The sequence below is a fragment of the Bombina bombina genome, chromosome 9 (assembly GCF_027579735.1).
Source record: "Bombina bombina isolate aBomBom1 chromosome 9, aBomBom1.pri, whole genome shotgun sequence".
NCBI classification, from domain to species: Eukaryota; Metazoa; Chordata; class Amphibia; order Anura; family Bombinatoridae; genus Bombina; species Bombina bombina.
This window is the reverse complement of record NC_069507.1, coordinates 173,984,770-174,004,838: the sequence shown is the minus strand read 5'-3', so window position 1 is coordinate 174,004,838 and position 20,069 is coordinate 173,984,770. Positions and strand designations below refer to the sequence as shown.

The 20,069-nt window shown below is 37.4% G+C and overlaps 2 protein-coding genes across 2 annotated transcripts in view; one reads left to right on the top strand and one right to left on the bottom strand.

Moving 5' to 3' along the window:
- Positions 1 to 3,149: 3,149 nt before the first annotated feature.
- Positions 3,150 to 6,513, bottom strand: HPS6 (HPS6 biogenesis of lysosomal organelles complex 2 subunit 3). The gene has a single exon (XM_053692488.1). It carries the CDS (start codon positions 6,381 to 6,383, stop codon positions 3,957 to 3,959), a length of 2,427 nt encoding a protein of 808 aa, XP_053548463.1. The 5' UTR covers positions 6,384 to 6,513; the 3' UTR covers positions 3,150 to 3,956.
- Positions 6,514 to 6,638: 125 nt separating this feature from the next.
- The window catches only part of ARMH3 (armadillo like helical domain containing 3), a 561,581-nt gene continuing 548,150 nt past the window's right edge, over positions 6,639 to 20,069 (top strand). The window contains exons 1-2 of the mRNA XM_053692489.1: positions 6,639 to 7,081; positions 14,381 to 14,497. Coding sequence (XP_053548464.1) covers positions 14,396 to 14,497 — 102 coding nt within the window. The 5' untranslated portion in view covers positions 6,639 to 7,081; positions 14,381 to 14,395. The remainder of the gene's footprint in view (positions 7,082 to 14,380; positions 14,498 to 20,069) is intronic.

The window sequence follows — 20,069 nt, the reverse complement described above, 5'->3', positions numbered from 1 at the left end:
GCTCAAAACAAAAGATGCCTTTAAAAGGGACATGAAACCCAAAAAAATTCTTTCATGATTCAGATAGAGAATACAATTTTAAACAACTTTCCAATTTACTTCTATTATTTAATTTCCTTCCTTTTCTTGTTATCCTTTGCTGAAAGGTTTATTTAGGCAAGCTCAGGGGCAGCAGACACCTACGTTCTAGCTGTTTATTGGTGGCTGCATATATACTGTATATTGATTGTGATTGGCTCACCCATGTGTTCAGTTAGAAACCATTAGTGCATTGCTGCTCCTTCAACAAATGATACCAAGAGAATGAAACAGATTAAATAATAGAAGTAAATTAGAAAGTTGTTTAAAATTGTATTCTCTATCTGAATCATATTTTTTTTGGGGGGGGTTTCATGTCCCTTTAAAGGACCATTAAATACTGTAAAATTGCATCATCAACAGAGTCATAATAAAAACAATGTAATAGCATACACTCTAAATTGTAACTGTCAGGTGCCCTTTATCATGTGACAGCCACCAGCCAATCACAAGCTCATATACATATACAATGTGAACTCATCACACAAACTCAAACTTGCACATACACAATATTTATGTGAATTCAAAATTGTACATTATTGATGTCAGAATGGGTAGATGAAGAAAAGTACTTTTGAAAGGTTGACATATGTTTTTGGGTCCCCCCCTACATTTTTCCCAACGTATGGATTTTGAAAATGCTGTACTCTATATGGTCTTGGTGGAACCATGAGCTGTGGCACTAGGTCTCATACCATTGAATCTGATTAAATGCAGGATTAAAGCTTGTTTGTATGTATTTCAAAATTAAGTCAGCTGTAGTGTAAACTTAACAGTGTTACGTTAACCTGTCTCATTTCAAACACTGAGCAATCTTAGCCTGAGAGTATAACATTTTATGCAGATGTAAAAATCTTAGATAAAATCCATCCTGGCATCTGGAAAGTCCTTGCATAAAGGGGCAGTAAACTGGAATGTAATATATATATATATATATATAAAAATTATATCTGCTTAAATTGCACAAATAAATAAAAAACATTTACTAAGTAAGTCCTACCTACTCTGCTGCAAATTAAAGTGATCTGCTGCCTGACTCTGGCACACACTGTACAAACTGAAGTGCCAAGTCTGTCTCACACTGTGCATAGTAGTTTAGTGCACACTTAAAAATACTCTCAAATGCTAATGCTTTACTCCTTGTAATGACATTTCCCACACTCAATAGCACTCTGCTGTAGCGCCCTCTGGTGGCTGCTAAAATGTAAAAAAATGGCGGCCCTGGAACTCATGCACATGCTTAGTAGTAGCTAGTGCCACAGAAACCGTGCACATTATCTTAAAGCTGCATGCTCTACATGAATCACAAAAGCTTAAATAATGAATTCAGTGTCCCTAAGCCTTTTGAAGACCTAGGCTACAGATTTATCTTGTTAGCCTCTCTAGTGAGTGTGGGACAAAGAGTAATGTTTACACAAAAGAATGTTGTATAACCCTTTCCTGGCGGAGTTAATTTGTCTACATCGGAACTAAGTTCTGATGTAAACAAATTGATTGCATGATTTCAATGATGGGATTGGGTCAGGGGAGAGTGCCTGTGATGCTATGAATGCCCTCTAGCCCGCGATCCTATTTACCAAGCCGCCATGGCTTAAAGGGACAGTCATGTAAAAAACAACAAAAAAAAACCTCTCATGATTGAAATAGGGTATGCAATTTTAAACAACTTTCCAATTTACTTTTATCAATTTTGCTTTGTTCTCTTGGTATTGTTTGTTAAAAGCTAAACCTAGGTAGGAAGTCTAAAAGCAAGAGGGCTAGAGAGGAGCGCCAAGGAAAGGCAAGGTCTACTATAAATGTTCGTTATATAAATGACAGTGTATTGATGTGTACAAATTGCGATTAATAAAATTCAATTAAAATATAAGTGCAAATTGAGGTTCGTAAAATACAATTGAGGTTAATAAAATTTAATGTGTTTACATAAATATACATGGATCCATGATTACAGTAAAAAATGAATTAAAACAAACAACGAAATATATGTATCTTACAGATTAAAACTAATATAAAAATATATATAATAATATATATAATAAATAATAATCTGTTTGATATTAGTTTTAATCTGTAAGATACATATATTTCGTTGTTTGTTTTAATTCATTTTTTACTAAATATACATGGATCCATGATTAAACACATTAAATTTTATCAACCTCAATTGTATTTTACGAACCTCAATTTGCACTTATATTTTAATTGAATTTTATTAATCGCAATTTGTACACATCAATACACTGTCATTTATATAACGAACATTTATAGTAGACCTTGCCTTTCCTTGGCGCTCCTCTCTAGCCCTCTTGCTTTTAGACTTTTTACTCTGTGGGTAGCTGGGGACCCATCTTAGATAGGAGCCACAGGTCGCCATTTCTTATCTCCTTATAGCGCTGTAAGATCTAATTTTATCTCTAAACCTAGGTAGGCTCATATGCTAATTTCTTAGACCTTGAAGGCCGCCTCTTATGAGAATGCATTTTGACAGTTTTTCACCACTAGAGGGCGTTAGTTTATGTGTCTCGTATAGATAACATTGAGCTCATGCACGTGAAGTTACCTAGGAGTCAGCACTAATTGGCTAAAATGCAAGTTTGTAAAAAAAAACTGAAATAAAGGGGCAGTTTTCAGAGGCTTAGACAGAAAGTAATTACAGGGGTAACGTGTATTATTATAACTGTGTTGGTTATGCAAAACTGGGGAATGGGTAATAAAAGGGATTATCTTTTTAAACAACTGTCCCTTTAAAGACAGCCAAACGGCTAGGACGTTCCATGCCGTCCTAACGGCGCTAAAGCCCAGTGCAGTTAGGACGGCATAGAACGTCCTAAGGTTGTTAAGGGGTTAAGTATGTTGCATATTACTGACCATGCAATATGCTGCACAGTGATTCTTATATCTACCAAATAACATTTACATATTTCCCTGATTGGCCACAAGAAATAAACACTCAAAACAGTTTTCAAGAAATGTACACTTGGACTGCAGTTAAATAGTTTCATAAAATTATATTATTGCAGAGATGCACAAAAACAATAATTGCTATTCTTTAAAACTAAAAAGTTACTTGATTGCATTTTGGTCAAATGACCAGAAGGAAACCCTCTTTATTAAATTATATGATACAAGAGATAGTTACACAAGTTAACAAATTCTTTGCTTAAATTTTTATACAGAAAGCTATGAAATACTGTTTGCAACGTAGATGCACTATATTTCTGTAGAGAGGTGCTGTAACTAGCACATCCTTGTGTAATTTTATCAGCAATATCTGTTTTACTACAAGTAGTGCAGATATTTAAAAAAATTACAAAAGGATTGTTGGACAAAAAGTATATACTTTTATCAGGCTATAAAATTAAACAAAATGCAGTCATCTATAAAATCTTTTATTCTAATATTGTAAATCAAAAATGAAATAAAACAGTGATGTTTAAAACTTGGCAAGAAAATGTTGAGAGAAAGTTAAGTTTTGTTTTCCCTATATATTGTGCTTCAACTGTGAAGAAAGGTGAATCTTGCACTCACTTCTATACATTTGGGTATGACAAATAATAAATACGATTTTAAAAAGTTTCAACTTGCAAGCTTCAGAGCAAGAGAAGAATTGCTTGCCCATAATAGGTCTATATATGCTGTAAAAAAAAAAAAGAAGCCACAACAGATTAAAAAAATAATAAGAAATTGACTAAATGATCTCAGGACTGGCAAATTTAAGGCTCATAAATTGCTTTATGACAATAGATAAATAAAGTCTTAATACTAACTTATGTACAAGAAGCAGCAAAATGAGATAGTGAAAGTGCTTTCTATACTGAAGGCATACTGTACACACAAAAAAATAATAATCTAATTACATAGCAATAATTTTATATATGTCACTCAAAGGAAGGCATGTCTACACTTATATCAACCCCATTCACAATAACTGTTTCAGCATTAGGATTCTGACTTGTCCTCCGTGGTGTAGATGGTGGGTATATCGAAAAAGCAGAATTTTCTTCTTGCTTGGATTGATTTTGTAACACTTTTTTTAACAATGGCTTCAGTGAACCTACAGTCAAATGCATGTCACCATTACAGGAAAATGGTAGTTGGTCTCCTTGTGCTTTTGGCAAGTTCTGAAGGATAATACGCAAGATGTCAGTAACAGTCATATCTTCTGGGCAAATTTCATAAAGCTCATTTATGTATGGATCCAAGTGTCTGTGCTTCACAAACTCTAACAGAAGTGTGATAAAAATATCTTTTGTAATTACGGGACTTAACTGAGAGAACTTTCGAGTTTCTGATATAACTCTTTCCCACTGCTGAAGGCTGATCAAAATGTGAATAGCCTGGATTATGGCCTGTGGTCGGCCACTGCTTATTAAGATTTCAATCTCTATGTCACGATCCAATCCAATATTATGTTTCTTACTTAGAACAGACAGAGCCCTCTTGTACAAGGGAAGACTTTCACAATATTCTTTTTTATTTACGTTCCATGAAGATCCAGAATATTCTTGAGCTTGCTGAACAAACCCTGGAAGCCATTTTGGTTTAAATGTGTAAAGCAAGTGACAAATTAATTCAAACAGGGGGTTAACTCCATTTGGAGTGTTTTCCTTTGAACCATTAGAAAGTGGACACAGTACTTTTTTCCACATATCTGAAGTAGCTCTAACTGTGACTTTGCCCTCACCATTTTGATGGAATTGTAGTTTGTTTCTTAAAGAGTGCCATACAGTCTTAGGGAACATCCTGAAAAGAGAGTTCATGTAAACCAGGTTCTCTCTATCTATATCTGCATGAAGAAGGCGACTGATCTCTTGGTCTACTAAATCTTTGCAATACTCTTCAGTGGCATTTCCAGCAGCATTAATGAGTTCAGACTTTAACAGTTCCAAGCTTAAATAGCTCTGAAGTTCAGCATTCATAGTGTTCAGTAACTCTGTATGTTTCAGGTCTTTTAATCTCCCATCCTTCTGATAGTTGTAGAGAATGGATGCCAGCATAATTGGAGCCTGAAACATGCCTTCTTTTTTTAAGGTCTTTACTGTTAGTATAGAACTGCTGAGGCTTCTTCGTTGGTAGTATTTACAAGCTTCTTCAAAAACCATTTCCAAAACAGCAGGCTCAAACTTTCCATTATCATCCATAAATTCCATATCACCACCACAATAGCCGATTTTATAAATGCCAGTTTTTGTCAGGAGCTGGATTCCATCCATTTCCAATACTTTCACTAAGAACATTTCAGCTGCATTTAATACCATTTTCTCAACCAACTGTCCTGTGTTGATATTGATAAAGTATAACACTGTGTCAAAAGCACAAGCCAGAATTTTATCAGAAAGCTGCATTTTGACTTCCGTTTCTAATATGATGGATCTGTCAAAGGTATATATGTGTCTTAACACTCCACTCTGGTTAAGTAAGTGAACTGCTCCATTAGTGTCTATCAGAAGCAGATCTCCAGACTCTGTTACTGCAAAGGAATAGGTATCAGCAAATGTCTCAAAATTCATGATTGCAACACATTCAGACAACATCTTTTTAAAGTCTGAGTCTCCTTCTGTAAGGCTTTTGCTATGGAAGATACCAATGGATGTGTTAGAAAGGGTAATCCTGTCTTCCAGAGGTGAATACACCAGCAGTATGGGAGGGAGACTGGGGATAGCACAAGGTATCATAAATACGTGATGGGAATTTGACAGCACATTGTACAGTGGGCTGTGGTGCAGCACAATCTTCATGCCGCCCAGGGTCACCTTTTGTCCTTGTACTTCCAGTGACCGCTGACAGATGCAGTAATTGAACTGGCTGGTCCTGGAAACAGATAGATGCTTGGCCTCGGATGAAGGTCTCTCCTCACACCACACAAGGTCCTCCCCATTGCAGCAGATTGAGGCCACACGACCACGGGGACCATTACACAGCTCCACTGACTGTAGCAGAGTCCAGCCATTGTTAGGTTTGCTATTGGGCGGGCTCCACACTTCAGCCCTGCCGTTCTCCCAGACTAAAGCCAATACCCAAGATAAGGTTCCACATCTTGGGAAGAGCACCCCGGCTACTGGCGGTAGGTTAGCAGTCCATGATTTGTCCAGGTAGGGAGCGGGAAGTAGCTGGACCTCAGCAGGGAGGTGAAGAAAGGAAAGCAGCTTCCGTTCGTGAGGTAGTAGCAGGAATAGATGCCGTCTGTCCGGGCTGGTGAAGACTTGCGATGGCCCTGGTTTAGCCTGCAAAGCATCCCGCAAAACCTGCTGGCGGCCGAACTCGCTGTAATCCGACACGAGCTCTGGAGGCCCGAACTTCCTCATATCCCGCCTAACCGACACCCGCTAACTTTATCTTCACAGTAATTCACCGCGTCCCAGCTGAACAACTCCTCAACCCCGACATCACGGGACCAAGCAACCGCCTGACTTCCGCCTCACCTGTGAGGGTACTATGGAGCTCCACTAACGCTGTGTGAGCTCCTATTGGTTGTCGGGAAATTCAACTAGACAATCAGCACAAAGTAAAACTTCACGTGACTATCAATACCAAATCCCTATTGGGCACAGTAAAGAAATATTGCAGACCATCTATTTTGCTATTGAATTCTGAGCAGAGATGACGTAACCAATAGCCGGGCTGGGCTCATTTGACAGCCCAGTGGGATAATTTTTTATGGTGCATACCATTTCTATAAAAATACGGGGGTGACAACGAATATGTCAAGAGGCTAAACCATTAATTATTAGCTAAATACCCACATTTTGTGACTTTCATTAGCCGATAACACAATCGTGAGAGACTGTGTAATCGTAAGTGTTATTGTATGAAGGAATTGCAATTTTTAATAAAATGAGTCTACCTAATTTACAATATCCTTGCACTAGTCCAGTGATGGGGATCAATGCGCGCAGACCCGGATGTTGACTAGTGGAATCGCATGTAGTGTTTTGGCCTGGAACCTGCAGGTCCATTCAAGAGAATAGTGCAGAGAATCAGCTGGGACCTCACGGGACAAGATGTAGGTAGTGAGCAGGGTGGCATTGCTGGACCTATGGTTTATGTCGCTTGATACTTTCAACTTATTCCTTTTTTATATTTGTAATAGGGACTGATGATAGTTATGACAGTTGCCAGTGCCATTATGTTCTAGTCTAGTTTTATAGGGGCACATAACTGATATGCTGCACATTCAAGAGCAAAAAACAGATACTTTTAAATATTTTTGAGTGAAAAATGTTAGATAAGCATATTTGTGTACAGATGATATTCCAGGATAAACTGCTCACTGATCTTTGCAGCTCCCACACATGTTTTTGGCAGACAGAAGCATTCTTCTAGAAACATAAAAACAATGAAGTTAGGTGAAGGAACATTATTGTTTAAAAATGTAAATATCATGAAATGTATAATACATATTAGGGACATAAAACTTATAACTGAAATGCATAAAACATTGCACATTCTAATTTGTTAGAGCATGTCATTTTAAAGGGATAGAAAGAAAGAAAAATGAAATGTGCATGGGTGCATTTCAATTTGAAATAGAAGCATTTTTGCAGTATACTTCCATTAGCAAAAATGCTTTTAGTAAAAGATATTAGTTTTTCTACAGCATACGCACATATCATGTGAAGGCCTTGCACCAATATTCAAACTAGTGACCCTGCTTATTGTGTTTAACTCCCACTCAGGACCCACAGAGCACTGCTGGTCCTGAGCAGAAACTGCTGCTGATCTAGTCTGCAGTGCTAGTTGCACAACTGTGAGCAGATTTTTTTGACTGTTCGATCCTTTAAAATTGCAGAACTATATAGTTTGGTGCGGTTCCAGTCTATATGTGGTAGTGCCGTATGCAATTGCAATCTATGTACAGAGCGTGCACAAATAGTCCCTTTGTCACCCCCTCCAAAGCATCAGTAAAAATCTCAGGCATGGAATAGGCTGCAATTGTGTTTTATTTCTGTCCATCAGAATGCATTCCCCTACAAAATGCTTCACATTGCTTTTATGCAGGGGTTTTAAAGCCATTTTAAAGGGTCATAAAACCCAACATTATTCTTATATGATTTAGATAGAGCATACCTTTTTAAACGGCTTTCCAATTTACTTCTTGCATCTAATTTGCTTCATTCTCTTGGTATCCTTTGTTAAAAAGCATATCCAGATAGGCTTAGGAGCTGGGAGCTAGCTTCTGATTGGTGTCCACACATATATGCCTCTTGTGATTGGCTTAACGATGTGTTCAGCTAATTCCCAGTAGTGCATTAGTGCTCCTTCAAGAAAGGAAACCAAGAGAATAAAGCAAAATTGTTAATAGAAGTACATTAGAAAACTGTTTACAATTGTATGCTTTATCTTAATCATGAAATAACTTTTTTTAGGGTTTCATGTCCCTTTAAAGAACCTCAATAACTCATTAACCCATTTATCACTTGTGGGTAAATTTAAATATATATATATAAATATAAATTTTATTCATAGTCAAAATATGCATCTGTACCTGTACATTTGCGTTTGGTGTTGGTAGGCTGGAGGAAGTGGGGGTCTTGGGGACTCTAAACTAAGGTGCCAGAGTCTAATTTGGCGCTTGGGTTTGTCAAGCCCTGGGTTATACACATTGATAGAGCACTTTATTATATCCTGTCAGGCCATGAAATCTGACATTTTTACTGGTCATTTAGATTACGGAATATCTGCCAAACAAGTTAACAGCTTGCAGTGTTGTTGCCAGGATGTATCTTATGGACACATCATCCGGCTGATTTTACTGAGAATGCGGCTAAAATTTAAGCCAATATTTAGCTAAAGTTATATATAAATTTTTTCAATCGTTGCACAAATTATTGTTAACTCAATTCATGTTAAATTATGCAATTAATTTGCATTTTGGATAGCTTAAGCCTTTCCTGCTGTTAGGATGTTCCATGCCATCCTAACTGTGCTGGGCTTTAGCACCGTTAGGACGACATGTTTGGCTGTCCTGAAGCCATAGCTGCTTTGTAAAAGGGATTGTGGGCTGGAGGGCGTGCCTAGTGTCATAGGCACTCCCCTCCGACCCGATCCCATCATTGAAATCACGCCAGCAAATAAGTACATTTTTTAAATCATGTGATCGGTATGAACGATCGCGTGATTACAATTTTTACTTATTTGTTTACAGTTCTGATGTAGACAAATAAGTCCCGGCGGGAAAGGGTTAACACTTTCATGACAGGGTCATAATGTCTACATCGGAACAACGTTCCAATGTAGACAAATTGAAATCCCGCAATCGTGCACGCGATCGCAAGATTTCAATTATGGGTTTGGGTCTGGGGGGGGGGTCCCTAGCAACGCCCTCCAGAACGCGATCAAATCCAGGAAGCGCAATTGGTTTCAGGACATCCAACGGCTATGACGTTGTATTTCGTGCTAACGGTGCTAAAGCCCAGCGCCGTTTGGACGGAATAGAACGGCATAGCGGCGGTAAAAGGTTAAAAAAACATTTATTAATAGATTTTTTTTTTATAACATTGCAAAATATTACACTTCCCTGCCCAACTACTTCATATCACCCAACTGGCAACATTGTGCAGAACACTGGCTAGCATTATATTTTTATTGCCTTAGAGAAATTACCTATTACGTAGTATGAGTTTAATGTACCTTTAAACATTTAAAAAAAACAAAAAAAAAAACACACAAGGCTTTGTTGTGGATTTATTGTGTAATCTGTGGATGCATTTTTAGGTACTTTCCATTTACTTGTCAAAACTGTTTGTATTGTCCTGTAATCAAGTGATTTTTATGTGTAACTTTATCACTCAAAGTAGTTGTACATGGCTTTTGTTAAAAGATAACTAGTTTAAAGGGACACTGAACCCAAATTTTTTCTTTTGTGATTCAGATAGAGCATGCAATTTTAAGCAACTTTCTAATTTACTCCTATTATCAATTTTTCTTTGTTCTCTTGCTATCTTTATTTGAAAAATAAGGCATCTAAACTTTTTTGTGGTTTAGTACTCTGAACAGCACTTTTTGATTGGTGGATGAATTTATCCACCAATCAGCAAGGACAACCCAGGTTCTTCACCAAAAATGGGCCGGCATCTAAACTTACATTCTTGCATTTCAAATAAAGATACCAAGAGAATGAAGAAAATTTGATAATAGGAGTAAATTAGAAAGTTGCTTAAATGTCATGCTCTGTCTGAATCACAAAAGAAAAAAATGTGTGTTCAGTGTCCCTTTTAATAAAGATAAAGTTAATTGTAAATCTTTGAATTCCCCACAAAACAAATACATGCTTCAAGCAAGAGACATAAAGGCCCAAATTTATCAAAGGTAACGGCTTCAGGCTCGCATGAGCAAACTTGCAGCCGAGAGTTAAAGGGACATTATACACTAGATTTTTTCTTTGCATAAATGTTTTGTAGATAGATGATCTATTTATATAGCCCATACAGGTTTCTTTAAAAAAAAAAAAAAAAGTATAGTTTTGCTTGTTTTTAAATAACATTGCGCTGATTTTCAGACTCCTAACCAAGCCCCAAAGTTTTAGGAGAATACTGATGTATACCTACTCCAGCTTGCTCCTGTTTGTGTAAAGGGTCTTTTCATATGCAAAGGAGGGGGAGTGTCTGATATTTCCCACTTGCAGTGGGTGTTCCAGCTACATTTACAGAGCTAAACTGGGAGCTTCTAAGTAAGTTTTTAAACAGTTTTATACTGGATTTTTATATCGGTATCTGTGCATTTATTCTTTATAGTAGTGTATATTACATGCAGTTAAATGAAAATTGGTGTATACTGTCCCTTTAATAAGCAGCAATCATCAGACTGCTGCTTCTTAATCCACTTTACCACCTGTTATGTGGCGTATTTCAATCCCCCTGGACTTTTCTGGTGAGGAGGTTGCGATCAGGGGGGCAGCATTGCACACTAGCCGTATAGTATATCTTCGCCTTTGTGTGCCTGGCATTGCGTTGCCGCATTTATTATTGCACACTAGCCGTAGTGTGAAATGATAAATGCGGCAACGCAATGCTGGGCAGACAAAGGCGAAGATGTATCCCCTTATCTGCCGGATTTTGTTATATTTGGCCCTAAGTAACAAGCAAATTAATATGTACTTTTACATTTTTTAGAAGTGTGAAGAGTTTTAGGAGTTATGTTATCATTGTGTTTTTAAATGTGCATAACTAGGTTGGCTTAAATGGCCATCAATCCCCTACATTACCACAAGCTTTTTGAAAGGGTATTCTCCAACCTCATCAGGCATTATAGGTGAAGACTCAGCCGTTATCTCGGCAAAGGGAGGTAGCACAAAGAATTGACTGAAAGGGTGCCAATAATTGTGCCACACATATATTTAACCTGTGTTGTGTTTGCAATTGTTTGATATCCGTGAGAGCAGAGTATTTTGTGTATTTTTTGAACAAAATATCAAAAGGTTAAACAATAAAGACAATTTTTCACAGCCTTCTTTGTTCATATTTACCAAGGGTGCTTTTAGTGGAGGGCACTGTATATGTCTCTTGTCATTGGTTTACCCAATGCATTTAGCTAGCTCCCAGTAGTGCACTGCTGCTCCTTCAATAAATGATACCAAAAGAATGAAGCAAATTTGATAATAGAAGAAAATAGGAAAGTTGTTTAAAATTGTATGTTGTATCTGCATCATGAAAGAAAAAGAAATTGTGTTTCATGTCCTTTTTAAGAGTAAGTTATGCAACATAATGCAAATATAATACGATTATCTAAAATGTTGTCATGGGGTCAGTATACCTTTATTTATACATAAAACAAATTTATGGGTTATTTGGGGAAGAAATGTACTTTTGCATAATGTGATGATTGTATTTAGTTTTATTAATTTCCTTCCTAAATGATTCCAACATTCTCTGAATAAAGCGACCATTCATTGTGTTGATGGTTTTTAAGATTTGTCTGTTCTATGTTATATTTAATTAAACAATTATTGAAAAAAAGACCTTTTTGCTACAAACTTGAATACCATATTACTAAGACCAATTATATTTTCAGTCATGTGTCTTGAAGGCAACCACACTGCACACAGTTGCAAAATGGTTTTCCTAATGTTTTTGTTTTTTCCCCCATAATTATGTGGCCTTACTCACTGCATGGTTAAAAAGTGATGGTACACAAAGCCCAGGTTCAAGAGAAATATGAAATCCTTGCTGAAAAAAATGTTTATCGGTACCTTTTACTGTATAGCAACATTGTGCCTAAAAGGGTTAAAAATGCTCCATATTTTATCATACTCCAGCACTGCCGTTCAACTTTGAATAAGGATTTCTTTCAAGCAGGGACATATTCACCGCTCATCCAATGTTTGTGCGAGCCTTATGGCAAGAATCTGAGAATGTTTGAGAGTTGTCAAGCACTGGGTTAGAATTTTTATTATATTGACACCAAATTTATACATGAAGTCAGTGAAGTGAGGTTTTTACTATTCTCTCGTTGTGCTCTATAGTATAATTGTTTTGTTTTTTTAAACATTAGAAAGAGCAATTTTTGGATCTATTCTTATATGAGCACTGTTTTTTTTTTATGTATAGATAAAAAATGTATTTAAAGATACAGTAAACTCCCAGTTAACCGGCACCCATGGGGATTGTTAGATTCCGGATAAGTGTAGTTTCTGGTTGCTTGAGAGTTACTATTAAAATAGGCCTAACTAGTTATATAACCCATAATATAAACACTGTATTTGATTGATATTAATATTTATATACAGTAAATAAAAGCAAATTATTAAAGGGACTCTGAACCCAAATTTTTTATTTCGTCATTCAGATAGAGCATGCAATTTTAAGCAACTTTCTAATTTACTCCTATTATCAATTTTTCTTCGTTCTCTTGTTATCTTTATTTGAAAAAGAAGGCAACTAAGCTTTTTTTATTGGTTCAGTACTCTGGACAGCAGTTTTTTATTGGTGGATGAATTTATACACCAATCAGCAAGAACAACCTAGGTTGTTCACCAAAAATGGGCCGGCATCTAAACTTACATTCTTGCATTTCAAATAAAGATACCAAGAGAACGAAGAAAACTTGATAATAGGAGTAAATTAGAAAGTTGCTTAAAATTTCATGCTCTATCTGAATCACAAAAGAAAAAATGTGGGTTCAGTGTCCCTTTTAATTAATATTAATTCCGCCTCCGTTCAGTCCCGGGCACCCAGTGGCAGGGTGATGTCTAATTCTTAGACTGCCTTGTGCTTTCAAGAGCAGTTATGTAGGGTCTGGTGGCATGAAAAGTATTTTACAAATACTTACCTTCTGTTGTGCAAAGCCAGATCACCGATCCCCTGCCTGCTTCTCCTGCTGTACTTACACAGCAATGACGAAATGGGCTTCCTCCAATCACGGTGTGGCCTCACTAGATGGATGCTGTAGGGGGGAAACCATGATTGGAGGAAGCCAGTTTCGCCATTGGTGACGTATGTACAAATAAACTGCAGTCAGGGGCTCAGCGATCCGGCTTTGCACAAGAGAAAGGTAAGTATTTGTAAAAATATGGTGCAATGTAAGCTTTCATGAATGAAAGTGCCCCTGTTTTTAATAGTATTTTAAAAAACCGGGCACTAATTCATAAAAGTTTACATTCACTTTAAGCAACCAATCAGGATGCTTGTCCTGGGACTTGAAGAATTATGTGGATCTAGCATTATGGTGAAATCTCACAAGCTTTATCATATGGGTAAGATCTATAAATGGCATTTTAAAATGTGTCCGACTTTTTGTATTGCTCTGCCTTTACCTGTCCTGAGCAATCAGTCTTCAAGGTCCACTTGTACACAAATAGCTGTAACCCCTTAATGACACAGACATACCCTGTAAATCTCGTATTCTTAAGGGTTTTTTAGCCCTGCAATAGCGCAGGACTTGCCAGGAGGCATTTGGAAATAGCGTGGTCTCTCAAATGCATGATAGAAAATGTTAGTTCCATGTGCTTTCTTTTAATTGTTATTGGGTACAAAATTTTATGAGAGCCAATAATCTGTCTCTAAAGCTGTGCATCATGAAAATTGAACATTTGTGACTCCTAAACATCTGTGTTCTAGTTAGCAAGGCCCTATCTACTTTAATATTATTATATTTCTTTTATTTACCTATTTATACTCCAGTATTTTTTTTTCTGCAGGAAATGTTCAGAGCACATCAATAATTTGATATTACTATGTTTATATTTTCAAGCTAGTGAACTGAAACGACGTTGCACATTCTAAGTCTGATTGGTTTATATTACTGCTAATAAAATAATTGGTATAATTATATTCTTTAAATCTGTTTCCTTCCTTCTGTATCTCAGATTATGTGTTAAACCATGGCACAAATAGAAAAGAAAGTGGGACTGCTTCGGAAATCGTCGTCTTCTAAGAAACCATTAAAAGAGAAGGTTGTGTTGATGTATGATGACATATTTGCGGTAAGACCTCTTTGATGGATAATTTTGACTTTTTTTAAGAATAAAAAATAGCATTTATTAAAATGCATGTGATATAAATGACTCTCATATTAATTGTAGTAAAATTTAACGACACAATTCTCTTTTTATTTTGAAAGTTATCTTAATACATTTATCAAAGAGGTACATAATTTTGTCTGGTTCTCTTACACTGCAGAAAACAATAAAAAAATAACAATAATTAAAAAAAAAAAAAAAAAAAAAAAAGAAGTCCTAAACTGCCTCCTGGCAGACTGGCTACCAATACCTAAGATGGCGGTGATGGTACAACCATTTGTCATGATTGCAATAGTTGTGTGTAAATAATTTCAGTGTGCAACTCAAAGTTTGCAATTTTTTTTTTTTAAATCGTATTTGGTGGCCAAATAGTGGCATCAAATATACCAAAATAGGCCTAGATCAATACATTGAGATGTCTACTTTAAAAACATATATAGTTTTCATAGGTAAATAGAAAAACAAAAAAAAACAAAGGCTCTTTTTCTGTTTAAACGGAGTGATAGCAAAAAACTAAAAATTCTCCTGTACTTTGGACAAAATTTTCTCTGAAATTCCCGGTAGCGAAGGGGTTAATTATAATTGATTCCTTCATTAATTTATCATCAAGAATCTTTCAATTAGCATAGAAACATGTCAACTGGGCATGAGCTTGAAATTTTAGTTTTAGATTTAAATTAAAGCAAAGTTCCAATGCAGTGTATTCTGGGACTCTTTACCCTCAGTGTAGTTTACTTTGCAATTTTGCAGTACACTGTCAAGGTTGTTTTTTCTCTTGTAAAGTGTATCCAGTCCACGGATTCATCCATTACTTGTGGGATATTCTCCTTCCCAACAGGAAGCTGCAAGAGGACACCCACAGCAGAGCTGTCTATATAGCTCCTCCCCTAACTACTGGTGAATAATAAAAATATCAATCAGGAGATTGTTGTTCCTTCACTATGTCCTAATCCTTCTTCAAAGAAGGAACGTCTTTTACACAATCTTGATGTGGTTCGTGCTTTAAAATTTTATTTACAAGCTACGAAGGATTTTCGTCAAACATCTGCTTTGTTTGTGGTCTACTCTGGACAGAGGAGAGGCCAAAAGGCTTCGGCAACTTCTCTTTCTTTTTGGCTAAGAAGTATAATCCGCTTAGCTTATGAGACTGCTGAACAGCAGCCTCCTGAAAGAATTACAGCTCATTCCACTAGAGCGGTAGCTTCCACATGGGCTTTTAAGAATGAGGCTTCTGTTGAACAGATTTGTAAGGCGGCGACTTGGTCTTCGCTTCATACTTTTTCTAAATTCTACCAATTTGATACTTTTGCTTCTTCAGAGGCTATTTTTGGGAGAAAGGTCTTACAGGCAGTGGTGCCTTCTGTTTAAGCGCCTGCCTTGTCCCTCCCATCATCCGTGTACTTTAGCTTTGGTATTGGTATCCCACAAGTAATGGATGAATCCGTGGACTGGATACACCTTTCAAGAGAAAACAAAATTTATGCTTACCTGATAAATTTCTTTCTCTTGTGGTGTATCCAGTCCACGGCCCGCCCTGTCATTTTAAGGCAGGTGTTTTTTATTATTAAACTACAGTCACCACTGCATCCTATAGTTTCTCCTTTCTCTTGCTTGTCTTCGGTCAAATGACTGGGAGTGGCAGTTAGGGGAGGAGCTATATAGACAGCTCTGCTGTGGGTGTCCTCTTGCAGCTTCCTGTTGGGAAGGAGAATATCCCACAAGTAATGGATGAATCCGTGGACTGGATACACCACAAGAGAAATAAATTTATCAGGTAAGCATACATTTTGTTTTTATTTTAAATTAAAGGGACATTAAACCCAAATTTGTCTTTCATGATTCAGATAAAGAATACCATTTTAAACAACATCCCAATTTACTTCTATTATCTTATTTTCTTCATTATTTAGATATCCTTTGTTTAAGAAATAGCAATGCACATGGGTGAGCCAATCACACGAGGCATCTATGTGCAGCCACTACAGCTACTGAGCCTATCTAGATATTCTTTTTAGCAAAGAATATCAAGATAATTAATCAAATAAGATAATAGAAGTACATTAGAAAGTTGTGTAAATTTGCATGTTCTTTCTAAATCATGAAAGAAAAAACTTGGGTTTCATGTCTCTTTAAGTCTGAGATCTGTATCTTTTGAATCTCCAAATGTGCAGATCTGGGAGCACACGCTGCCTCTGATTGGTGAGTAAGCATTGTGTATGTGTTTGACTGACAGTAAATCTTGTGCATGCTGCATATACACCAGTCAGAAGCTCCTTTTAAGATGCTATAAAGAAAATATTTTGTGTCCCCTTCTTTGTTACCTAGTCCTGTGACGAATTTTTGGTTGATTAAAAAAGAAAATATATATTGAACATAGAGATGTGTATGTAACTATGTGAAGGTAGGAGACAATTTTGTTCCAGTGTGACAAAGAAAGAATAGAAAATTAATTTAGCACATGTAATTTACTTTTTAACTTGTAAGGGATTGTACGTGCTGTATGTAGGGAAAACTAAATGATCATTAAAGGGGCAATAAACATTTTGAGATTGTAATAAAAAAAATTATATATCGTTTATTTATATATATATATATATATATATATATATATATATATATATAACACACAGAGAAAACCCAGCACTCACTTACAAGCTCTCAGCTAAGATTTAAAAGCAAAAATGGAAAGGTTAGTCACCGCATCTGGCCAAATGGGACAAGCTCAGGCACCAATACACCAATACCTGAGACCCTAAAACAGCCACACAATGCAAGCTTTCAAATCCAAACAAACTGAAAACAAGGGAAGGGTGCACAGGAATATGTAACCTCCCTAGACATATACAAAACACGGAAGGGAACTGCACTCTCATACCGGACCGGGTACACATCCTATGACCCTGCAACATGCTCAGCCCTGGGTGCCACTGGCACTCGCAGGAAGCTGTGCTGTCCCCAGAGCCACAAGCAGTTAACCCCAGACAGGTCTGGGTGCAAGAACCATAGCTTGCATTGTGTGGCTGTTTTAGGGTCTCAGGTATTGGAAAGGACCTTGACGTGGTGCCTGAGCTTGTCCCATTTGGCCAGATGTGGTGACTAACCTTTCCATTTTTGCTTTTAAATCTTAGCTGAGAGCTTGCAAGTGAGTGCTGGGTTTTCTCTGTGTGTTGTATTAATATGTTTTGTAATTTTCCCTATGGTTCTTGCACCCAGACCTGTCTGGGGTTAACTGCTTGTGGCTCTGGGGACAGCACAGCTTCCTGTGAGTGCCAGTGGCACCCAGGGCTGAGCATGTTGCAGGGTCATAGGATGTGTACCCGGTCCGGTATGAGAGTGCAGTTCCCTTCCGTGTTTTATATATGTCTAGGGAGGTTACATATTCCTGTGCACCCTTCCCTTGTTTTCAGTTTGTTTGGATTTGAAAGCTTGCATTGTGTGGCTGTTTTAGGGTCTCAGGTATTGGAAAGGACCTTGACGTGGTTCCTGAGCTTGTCCCATTTGGCCAGATGCGGTGACTAACCTTTCCATTTTTGCTTTTAAATCTTAGCTGAGAGCTTGTAAGTGAGTGCTGGGTTTTCTCTGTGTGTTGTATTAATTTGTTTTGTAATTTTCCCTATGGTTCTTGCAACTGCATGTGGCTCTGGGGACAGCACAGCTTCCTGTGAGTGCCAGTGGCACCCAGGGCTGGGCATGTTGCAGGGTCATAGGATGTGTACCCGGTCCGGTATGAGAGTGCAGTTCCCTTCCGTGTTTTTATATATATATATATATATATATATAAAAAAAACTACAATTGTGCCAACTCAGTTGCTTTTCAGGTTTGAGTGGATTCCCAACTGCTGATCAAAACCAACCAGTGTTATAAGGGAAGTTTCCTGCCCCCAATCTATTAATACAAAATCTTATAAATATGTATCTGATATTCTGATTGTTAAGTTGTAAATAATACACAACTCCCTAAGAATGTATGAGTATTCTAGGATAATGAACAACAAAACTATCAGCACATAATATACCGGTAAATGCTTCACTGGGTCTGCTATGACTGCATTCAGTGAAGAGTTCCGGATGCAAGGAGGCCACTGGTGATATACAAGTACTCACTATTTCGGTGGACTTGTTTGGGACAGAACCGTTCAGAGGGAGTAAGATCCAGCTTCGCATTAAGCTGCTAGGATGAGTGCTTGTTAGCCGTGCAGGAAAGCGTAGCAGTCTGACAAGGTGGATGAGAGTAGGTAGGCAAACAGACCTTTTACGAATGCACCAAGTGTAGAGAGGAGATTCCGGGAATAGCTCAGAACTTGCTGGGGGATCCGGTTAAGGAGGCTTGACGAATGTAGGTAGTAACGATACTGAGGTACAATCTTTACCAAGCATAGAATAATGGGCAGGCTAACCTTTTATAGGCAGGATGTAAACTTAGACTCCGCCTCTTAAAGAAGAACTGAAAGTTAGTTGATGCATACATGATATAATCCCCCACTCAAAGAACCACTCCGTGGTTCTGGGTTGGGGTTTCTCTGGATTCTTGCGATGGATTAAAGATATGAGTCTGGGAGCAGATAAGTTGGTCGAAGGTTCCTAAGAATCATCATCAGGGCCCAAACCCAACTAGCGCACCAAATACTGGAATTGACCATGCTTTCAACGAGAATCAAGAATCCGTTCGTCATATTCAACCTCCATATCAGAGATAGGATCAGGTAGAGGATGAGCCATTTGTCTGGTAGTATGGTACGGTTTTATGAGAGAAACATGGAAAGCAGAGTGTATCCTGTAGGAAGAAGGCAAGTCTAGAACAACTGCATTGGAGTTGATGATTCTTAGAATCTTGAAAGGTCCAATAAATAAGGAGCTGAATTTCCCACTGGGGGTGCAGGACTTTAAATGTTTAGTTGATATCCACACCGAATCACCAATTTTGTATTCCAGAGCAGGTCTTCTTTTTTATCATTATATCTTTTTTTTATCATTATATCTTGTTTTGTTGCTCTTGAGCATCTTTCATATTAGACTGTAACATTCTAAAGTCTAAGAGAGAGTATTTACATTGTCATTAACCTTAGGACAGAGACTGTCTTGCACGGGATAGAGATGGAATGTCAGATTTAAACCATAATTGGCAAAAATAAAGTGGAAACCTTTATTGAAGAATGCACTGAGTTGTTGTAGGCAAATTCTGCTGACGAGAGTAGAGAAGTCCATTTGTTTTGTTGTGTAGCATCTGATATATTGTTCTAGCCATTGATTCGTACGCTCGGTCTGCTCGTTGATCTGGGGGTGATAGGCTGTACTTAGTTTTTGTTGGATTTGCAGTGTTTTACATAATTCTCTCCAGAATTTTGATGTAAATTGGTTTCCGTGGTCTGTTGTGATGGAAGATGGTAAACCATGTAACTTTACAATGTTTTCAAGGAAGAGACGTGAGGTTTGGGAAGCAGTGGGCAACCGGTGGTAAGGAATGAAATGAGCCATTTAGCTTAGAAGATCTACGACTACTAAGATTGTGTTATTTTTCTTGGATAAATGGAGATTG

Excerpts from the sequence above, each read along its gene's own strand:
- HPS6 (XM_053692488.1), bottom strand. The coding sequence starts at position 6,383 with ATGAGGAAGTTCGGGCCTCCAGAGCTCGTGTCGGATTACAGCGAGTTC.